Source organism: Rhinopithecus bieti, unplaced genomic scaffold, assembly GCF_001698545.2.
Source record: "Rhinopithecus bieti isolate Rb0 unplaced genomic scaffold, ASM169854v2 scaffold_23748, whole genome shotgun sequence".
Classification (NCBI taxonomy): Eukaryota; Metazoa; Chordata; class Mammalia; order Primates; family Cercopithecidae; genus Rhinopithecus; species Rhinopithecus bieti.
In genome coordinates this window covers 2223571-2233447 of record NW_016811596.1, presented here as the reverse complement: position 1 = coordinate 2233447, position 9877 = coordinate 2223571, and the positions used below count along the sequence as shown (strand labels likewise).

The following is a 9877-nucleotide window of genomic DNA, read 5'->3' as shown; positions in this document are numbered from 1 at the left end:
TTTTTTTTACACTTTAAGTTCTAGGGTACATGTGCACAACATGCAGGTTTGTTACATATGTATACATGTGCCATGTTGGTGTGCTGCACCCATTAACTTGTCATTTACTTTAGGTATATCTCCTAATGCTATCCGTCCCCCCTCCCCCCAAGATATGTTTCTTAATTACGCTTTGCTTGATATAAACATATATAAAATGCAAAGGCTAGAAAATAAAACTTATAAAATCTGTAGTTTTACTGGCAACAGACATAATGAAACTGCAAAAATTATAACCTAGTCAGTGAATGTAATTTATAGACATATGTCATTATCTTCATCAATTGAAATCATGTACTACATTAAATTCTACCGGCAGTAACACAGCCAAAAAAGGAAAGTGAATGATGGCAAAAATGTAAGGAAAATACTCCAAACAGAATTTATAATGCTCTATAAGCAAAAACACTTAGACTTTGTCTATAATAATACCTGTTATTGATGTATGGCAGTGACCATGGGCAAAACTTGTAAATAACCTCACAAGCCATTTTCTTCGCCAGCAATACAGCAATCTAGTTTCCCGTAAGCATCTCAACTATTACTGAAAAATAGCCTCCTGGCATTTACAAAGCAGTTGACTTCATACTTTAGTCCATGCATACATAATTAGATAGTTATATTTAAAATCAATATGCAATCCTTCAAAAGACATTATGCTTTTAAAACCTTAACTTTAAATTGATTTTTAACTATTTTATGTGCTTTAAAATTAACATGTAATTCAACCCCAGATACTCTGAGATGGTGTTAGTTGTTATATGAATGTGCTAAACTTTACCAGTGTAGCAACATGAGATTGGCACTCCTACAATTTCTAACACTATCATTAATTTTATACTGAATATAGAAGTACAATTTCACCTTGGTTTAATAAAAAGGTGAGCTTGGGATAATGCTGTGTTTTTACTAACTTAAGCTAGACTGGAGAAACAGACTTGGAAGATAAATACATAAAGGGCTATATCTTCAATACTGAATATTCTTGTAAGAGGGCTCTGTTAAAAGGTTATTTATCAAAGATTACTTATAAAGGCATGATTTTCTTATTACAAATATTACTGATTCTAAGCCTTTGTGAAAGAAGGCGGAATATAAACACATACACGTACACAATTTGACTAGCAGGAGTTTCCAACAAAAAGCCTCCTGACCAGTAATTACTGAGTCACAATTCATCACAGTGCCATCCATGCTAACAAAATCCATACCAGGAGGGACATGTTTATATTATTAAGAAGGGTGAAATTCATGGACTCAGATAGAAATTATTCTCATAAAAATTACTTATTATTTACCATTTAAGTAGTAAATTATTATAAAAGTAAATCTGATAAAGGATTATTAAAAACCTTACTGTTGCCACAGTACTACTAAATTTATTGATTAATAATGTCCTACTATATGTAGTTACTGTCTGCCCAACCTTGTTTTAAAAAGTGAACATTAACTCTTTAGTAATCTCAATGTCTTTAATGAAAAGTGACTAGACTTCTGTTTTCACAACCTTAAATTTATTCCAAGAGGAAAAATTAACTTGATTTCTCTAAAAATGTTTATTAGGAATCCAAATGCCGGCTCAGATTGTAATCAGCATTTAAGCAATAAGAGTCTGTTGCCTTTAAAATGTGATGTCTCTGGAAGCATTTTAATCACAACCTCCTTTACCTCCAGGCTCTAAATTTATTCTAGTAAATTCAACAAAATTTGGCTCATTTTAAATGGAAATTTGTTATATTTTTAAAAAAATATTTCCTGGGATGAGTAGATACATTTCAAGACATTATGTTACCTGCCTAATGACTCTGTACCTTTAAACTCATTGAAAACCCAGCAGTTTGAAATAAGCATGTGAATGTGTAACTGCTGAACTGACATCTTCCTGTGGTCTGATATTTCTTAAGCTGTAGAAAAGAATGGTCTGTAGTGACCCTCCAGTTGATTGAATGTAAAATAGAAGAGTATGAAACGTGTTTTGTGAAGCAGAACTTTATGTCAGGTTAAAGCTAGACACATCTCCACTGAGTCTAAGCTCGTCAATTGCGCACCTAAAATTTTATGGGAAAGGATACTGCTTGATGCAGTCCACCAGTGGTCCATAACAGCAGTCGTTCACAATGCACTGCAGACAAATAAGAAGAGGGGTCTGGGGTGGGGCAACTACAAAAACTATTACAGTAAACAGTATCCTAAAAGCAGTAATTACTTTTCTCTCCCCACCACCCCCCAAAAAGGAAAGCTATCAAAAGGCGGTTCAGATTTAATCACAGAAAACAAAATTGCATGCTTTTATTCACTATAAAAGCAAGCTATTAAAAAGTGAAATGCTCTTCTTGCAAATATTGCATTGCCATTTATGGTGCACCCTGACCTCAGTGATAGTTTATGATGACAGTAATTAAATGAGGTTTAAAATCCTTTACTCGGCTAGGCAGATAACAGCATTGCCACTGAAAATAGACAGCTGTGATTAATACCTGATAGACCTGATTTGCTAGAACTCCATCTGGAATCTGAGAAGGGTCCCGTAGCATACTATTTATAACAGACTTGGAGGCTGTAGAAGAAAAGAGATGAACTGTTAGCAGATAGTCAACATACTTTTAATGCAACATGAGAAGTGACATATACCTACATATACACAAACCATGAAAACAAAAATATGACTGGCACTAATCATTTTTTCCTTTTTCTATAATCTAACAGAAGCTTTTAATTAGACCATTTTGCCAAGTTTATAAGCCACATTGCCAGATTTGATGATGACCTAATTTTTCCAAGGTAAATTAACAAGTACAGACCTCAAGCATATGTCCCTTTTGTAGATAAATAAGCTTCGGAAAAGTCCATTTGGGGTAAAAAAAAAATCAGAAAAGAAAATATTTACCTTTTGCAGGTAAGTATTTTATAACCAAGCATACGTATATGAAGACTTTAATGAAGACAGGTCAGATTTGAAGTCTTTGAATCTGACCTGTCTTCACTCAACTCTTCATATACGTATGCTTCGATTATATCAATTAAAATGACTTTCAGTCATGAAAGAATCTTCTAATTCTAAATCTTTCCAAAATAATTCTCATCAACTGCCATAAAATCCTATCTACATTCCACAAGTGAGGAAAGTAGGTAAAACTGACTGAATTGAGAGAATCTTAAATAAGGAAAATCTATACAGAGAGAGAGACACACACACACACAAGTTTTCCACCCACAATATGCCTCAACTTGCAAATTAAGTTGAACCCCAAGAGAACTGCTATAGAAGAAGAGGGACGACTAAGGCAGGCATCCGATGAAGGTGCTATAGCAAGTGACATCCTTTGAAAAGCAAGGTAGAAGATTCTGACCTCATTGCTCACTAGGCATGTGGCAGCCACAGTAGCCAGAATTCCTTTTTTATGCACGGGAGAAGGGCAGGTCTCTAGGCTGAAGCTAAGTCAGGTGTTGCCTAGGAATAGATTATTTCAAGGCCTCCAGTGGAATTATTTGCCACAATTTAGCAAAATGGCTTATGGTCTGATCCACACAAGCACAAATTAAAATGCATACTGAATAATTATCTAATTAATAAAATAAATATAGACCACAGATCTACATCATTCAAGTTCTGAGATAATTCGGGGTCTAACTTGTTTTAAGATTATGCTCTTTATCAAGCTCTATACTGTAAGAACACTGATACATAAAACAAATGTTAGCGGCTGGGCATGGTGGCTCATGTCTGTAATCCCAGCACTTTGGGAGGCCGAGGTGGGCGGATCACAAGGTCAGGAGATTGAGACCAACCTGGCTAACATGGTGAAACCCCATCTCTACTAAAAATACAAAAAATTAGCTGGGCGTGGTGGTGGGTGCCTGTAGTCCCAGCTACTTGGGAGGCTGAGGCAGGAGAATGGTGTGAACCTGGGAGGCGGAGCTTGCAGTGAGCAGAGATCACGCCACTGCACTCCAGCCTGGGCAACACGGCGAGACTCTGTCTCAAAAAAAAAGAATAAATGTTAGTAAATACTGTGGAAATATATAAGGAAATTACATCTTATTCACTTAACAATAGTATTCGGTCTACAAAGAAAGAATGGAGTAAAATTATTTTAATTACTGCCCACTCTTAGTCATATAACTGCATGCTTATAGAAACGCTTATGTGCTTAGCCATTTGTGAACATGTGTTTGCACTGCAGGTGAAAAGGTCATATTGAATCTCTAAAAGTGAATCACCCAGCTATCCTATCCAACCCTATCTCTACAACTGGCTGTGCAACCTTGGCAAGTTACATAGCTTCCCAAGTTTAATGCCCATTGCTATCTGTAGAAAGTGAAAATATTGTTTAAGCTGACTACCTAAATAAAGTGTTCTCATGTGGTCTCTAGAGAAAACAGCTAAAGCAGTATTTTGCTAAGTTTAAGTAATAGTAAGAATCAAATCAGACTTAGGCATTTACTTTGTATAAACCACAGGGTTGGACTCAATTATTTCTGAAAGCAATTACCACTGATAAGGGGTACAAATATTGGGAATAGGAAGCAATGAATCATCCTTTTATAAAAGAAAAGATTATAGCAGCAATAGTATTAAAAAAATAATGTGCCTGGTAAACTCAGTATTTCCAACCGAATTCTAAGGCCTGGCCAGTCAGAGGGGACCAAAGCAGTTGTCCATACCTTTCATCACCTCAAGGGAACTCTCTCTGGCCTGCCACTCGAGTCACCGCATGGTAATGGCAGACACATTCTTTTATGTTGCCCACAATGCCAGCAGAGGCTCAAGGAAATAGCAGCACCTTCTCTGTATGGACCCAGTCATGGTACATTCCAACTCGCACACCCATGTGAAGAAGAGATCACTAATATATAAGTAGCCATGACTAAAAATGCTATCCTATAAAAATTACAGACCTCATACCAAACTATACACAAACTCACTGCTAAAATCATAAAACAAAGGCTGTTTTTTTTCTTAAAAACGAAAAGGGACAATACTCTGGGACACAAGAAAAGTAGATCATTTATTTTCAGCCAAAAAAGGGAAATATCAAAAGAAAAAAGAAACTGATGACATAATTTTCCTCACAATATAAATTTTAGAACAGTGGTGTGCTTATCAGGATTAAGAATCATAGGCAATAAACTTTTTTTTTTAAAAAGTCTGAATATGTTGAATAAACACTATTCGAATGAAAGGAAACTTGCCAGAGGAAGTCAGTTGTTTTAAATGGGATAATAGTAAAAGTGTATATTGAGTCTACATTCATTTTAACCTCAACAAAATGTCTTTTCTCTTCTTGCAACCCACCATTTTTTAGAGCAAGAAACTTCTTCTAGGAAGTCACTGCCTGGGCCGAGGACCCAGGATGTATCCGCCAAGCACACCCAGCTCAAACACTCCAGGATGTATCCACCAAGCACACCCAGCTCAAACACTCAGGCTTCATGAAAGTGTGTTGGTGTCTCAAATCAAGCCAAATCAACCTACTTTTACACACATATTCTAAGCTTAGGAACTGCCATCTCAAAGAAATGAAGAATAACCTGAATCAGGTAAGTAAATGTGATTGGACAACCTTGTCATAGCCCAGGCTAAGAGGCCTCAAGAAAGCCTGTGTCTTTTATGGAAGCTGTTCCTAGACCACCTCTGGCCAATTTGCATCTGGCTTTTTTGACCACACATGGACAGGATTCCTATTCTCCTCAACCTTTAGTAGAGGCATTCATTCTGTTGATTTCTCACTTTGCCCCTGCCACTGCAGGATTACAACGAACAGGATTACAATTTTCTACAAAGTATGTACAAAGCAGGAATGTATGAGTCACTGGAGCTAGATTCACAAGAATAGGAGAGACTGGGTACCTGTTAAAGCATGCTACAGCAGACAGGGAATAGGCAATGCCTGGATTAAGGCACAATGCCTAAGATTATGAACTTTTCATTGTGAAGTATTTTTAGCATAAAGAACTAATATAATAAACATCTGTGCACTCACCACCCTGACCTAACTTCTAAATCTGCAATAAATTTGCTCTAGATAGTCTCATATTAATTTGTGTAAGCTCTTACTTAAAAATTTCCCAGTCTTGCCAGAGGTTGGTTTTACTAACATTTTCATGAGACAAAATGTTGGCTCTGTCGATCCTCTTTACTGTAGCATTTCTTCTAATTTCATTTAATTTATCCTTTATCATCATTATTTCCTCGTTTCCACTTTGAGTTTGCCACATTACTCTTTCACTATTTTTATAAAATTCATTTTCAATTTTTTATTTTAAAATACACTTTTCAAGGCTATAATTTTTCCTTTAAATTTTGCTTTGGTTACATGCCACAATTTTGTTGTCATTCATTTATAAATAGTTTCTAGTTTCCATTATTTCATCTTTGACCCATAAGTTATTTAAAAACATGGATTTCTGCTGTTTCTAATTTGTGATGTTTATATTAATATGGTTTGTTTTACTTTCTTTGTGTTTTATATGTGATCAATTTTGTTAATGTTTTATACATCTTCAAAAAACTGAAGTTCCTACTTTTCAGCTACAAGGTTCAGATATGTCTAGTAGGTTAAGATTTTAATTGTATTACCCAAATATTCTGTATCTTTGTTATTTTTTTTCAACTACATATGAAATAATCATCTACTACTACTGTGGAGTTGTCAGTTTCTCCTTATAATTCTGCCAATGCTTGCTTTCTGTATTTGGAGACTATACTCTTGGGTGACTGCACTCTCAATTGTTATACATAGTCTTCTTGGTAAGTATATCTTTTGGCAAAGTCATGACTTTCTTTAACTCTAATAAAGGTTTTCTCTTAAATTCAGTGTTACCTAGTGGTAATACTCCGGCAACACTTTTCTTTTGGATAGGATCTGCCTCACATATTTGGTATTCCATTTCTTTTTACTGTTATTAGTTTTTTTTATTTTCTAATATTAATTTTTATTGTACTGATTTCACCATTTCTTTACTTTGAACTTGATTGTGTCATTATGTCTTAGGAGTGATTCATAAATAGTACTTTGTTGGATTTTCTAAAATCAAATTTGAAAATCTATGCTTTTTTAAAAATATGAATTTAACCCATTTACATTCATTACAATTGATACATTCAGGCTTATTTTTACTCTCTTATTTTCTGTGTTCTGCTAATCATTCTCTTTCCTTCTCCTCTTTTTTCCTTACCTTCTAGTTAATTAAGTTTTCTTTATTCTCCTTTTACCCTTTATTCCCTTGGAAATAATACATTCTACTCCCTCTCTCCCTCCCTCCCCTCCCTTTATTCTCTTGGGAATAATACCTTCTACACTGATTTCTCCCTCCCTTCCTTTCCTCCCTTTCCTTCCTTTCCTCCCCTTCCTTCCTTCCCTCCCTCCCTCCCTCCCTCCATCCCTCCGTCCCTGTCCCTCCGTCCCTCTGTCCCTCCCTTCTCTCTTTCTTTTTTGTATTTTTTTTAGTAGAGACTGGGTTTCACCATGTTGCCAGGCTGGTCTCAAACTCCTGGGCTCAAGCGATTCACCCGCCTCGGCTGAGATTACAAGCATGAACTACCGTGTCTGGCCTCTACAATGATTTCTTTAGTAGTTCTCTCAAAGAATGTTTAAACTGAAATGATATCTAATCTTTATCAGTAACATCTTTGCTGCTTTACATATAAATAACTTGAAACACATTCACTCCAATCAGGAAGCCTCCCTCTAATACATCACTCAGCTAATGAGCTTCTCAATGACTGTTACTTCAAAGTCTATCTGCTCTTCTTTTACACGATTCTATCAGCCTCCATGTTATTGTGTCTGTTATTTTTGTTCAACAGTCTTGTTTGTAATACAATTTCCCAATTAGTCTCTATGATGTTAAATTTTATGTGTCAACTTGACTGGGCAATGGGGTACCCAGATATTTGGTCGAACATTATTCTTTTTTTTTTTTTGTCAGGGTCTTGCTCTGCTGCCCAGGATGGAGTGCAGTGGTGTAACCTCAACTTACTGCAGCCTCAACCTTCTGGGCTGAATATATCCTCCCACCTCAGTCTCCCTGGTAGCTGGGACTACAAGTGCATGCCACCACACCCAGCTAATTTTTGTTGTTGTTGTTGTTGTTGTTTTGTAGAGATGGGGTTTCTCACGAGGTCTTGAACTCTTGGGCTCAAGCAATCCACCTGCCTCGGCTTCCCAAAGTGCTGAAATTACAGGTATGTGCAACCTTGCCCGGCCCAAACATCATTTTGGGTGCATCTGTGAGGGTGTTTCTGGATTACATTAAAATTTGAATGTAAACTGGGTAAAACAAATTGCCCTCCCTAATGTGGGTGGGCCTCATGCAATCCACTGAAGGACTGACTAGAACAAAAAGGCTGGGTAAGAGAGAATTCTTTCTGCCTTTGAGCTGAAACATTAATTTGTTTCCTGACTGTGAACTCTAACTGAAACCTTGACTCTTCCTGGGTCTCAAGCTTGCTGGCCTCCAGACTGGCACTACAACCAATGGCAATTTTAATTCTCAGGCCTTTAGCCTGGGACGGGGACTACACTATCAGCTCTACTGGGTATCCAGCTTGCCAACTCTAACTCTTGAGGCTTATCAGACTCTATAATTGTATAAATCACACACACACACACACACACACACACACACACACACACACCCCTCCTGTTGGTTCTGTTTCTCTGGAGAACTCTAAGAGTTGATTTCCATTTTTTCAAACACTCAACGTTTATTTAAATGTATCAACATATTTGCAATATTTCCTTTTTCAGCATTGCTTCTTGAATCCCATTCTCTGCTTTTGGGTTCAATATCCTTGCATCTCATTTATTAGTTCCTTCATCTGAAATCCCTAAGCAGTAAAAATGTTTTAGTTTTGCCTTATGTGAAAATATCTGTACTTAGTTCTCACTCTTGAATAATAATAAAACATAGTATACAATTATGGGCTAAGGGTCATTTTAATTCAACTCTGGAGATTCTACTGTCTCTTGGGATCTACTATTACTTAAAAGAACTCTAATGTCAGTCTAAAACTAATCCCTATATATGTCATTTGTCTTTTTATCTCTGATTACTTTTAATATTTTATTTGACATTCAGTGGTTTCATCACTGTGTGCCTAGGTGTGGCTATTTATATTTAGTCTGCTTAGAATTAGTCGTTTCATGAAGCTAAGAATATATGCCTTTAACCAATTTGAAAAATTCTGACTCATTACAGCTTTGTCCTCTGTTCTCTCCTCTGAAACTCATATTAGACATTTGTTAGAAGATCTTATTCTGTCCTCTGTGTCTCCTACTCTCATAAAGTGTTTGTATTTCCCCTCTCTTCATCCTTGTGTCATATTCAGGATGCTTTCCTTAGAGTTACCCTAGAATTCACTAAATGTTCTTGTAATCTAATTCTTCTAATTTCCTCCTGATCTTTTTGTCTAATACATCACTCAGCTAATGAGCTTCTCAATGACTATTATTTCATTTCTACATCTTATTTCTTAAAAATATGCTTTCTTACAAAATTCTATATTTTTTATTCAGTTATTTTTATTTACTGTTTATAAATGCAAATATATAAAATGTTTAGATTTATTTTATACTTTATATACTTTGTCTTATAGTTTACAGTGTCATTTCCTTATCTCCAGTTCATAGTATTCTATTTTTCTTTCTTTCTCTCTCTGTCCACTTCTCCATGGTAACTGGGTTCCTCCATTGGCTTGTAAATTTTTACTGAGAGCTTATTTTCAGCAAAAATTGTTTGACCTGCACTGTAGAATTAACCATGACAATGTAGTTTCATGTTTAGTTTTGCAAAGACCAGTTTTTTTTTTTAAGTTTAACTCTTTTTTTTTTTT

At 35.8% G+C, this 9877-nt stretch overlaps 1 protein-coding gene and 1 long non-coding RNA gene across 2 annotated transcripts in view; one reads left to right on the top strand and one right to left on the bottom strand.

The window, feature by feature from the left end:
• Positions 1-2095: 2095 nt before the first annotated feature.
• Positions 2096-9877, bottom strand: part of CDIN1 (CDAN1 interacting nuclease 1) — a 112805-nt gene continuing 105023 nt past the window's right edge. The window contains exons 6-7 of the mRNA XM_017894240.1: positions 2517-2596; positions 2096-2161 (exon numbers count right to left, since the gene is read on the bottom strand). Of these exons, the coding sequence (XP_017749729.1) occupies positions 2096-2161; positions 2517-2596 (146 nt within the window). The remainder of the gene's footprint in view (positions 2162-2516; positions 2597-9877) is intronic.
• The window catches only part of LOC108543704 (uncharacterized), a 12583-nt gene continuing 10887 nt past the window's right edge, over positions 8182-9877 (top strand). The window contains exon 1 of the long non-coding RNA XR_001889648.1: positions 8182-8227. This is a non-coding gene — a long non-coding RNA (uncharacterized LOC108543704). The remainder of the gene's footprint in view (positions 8228-9877) is intronic.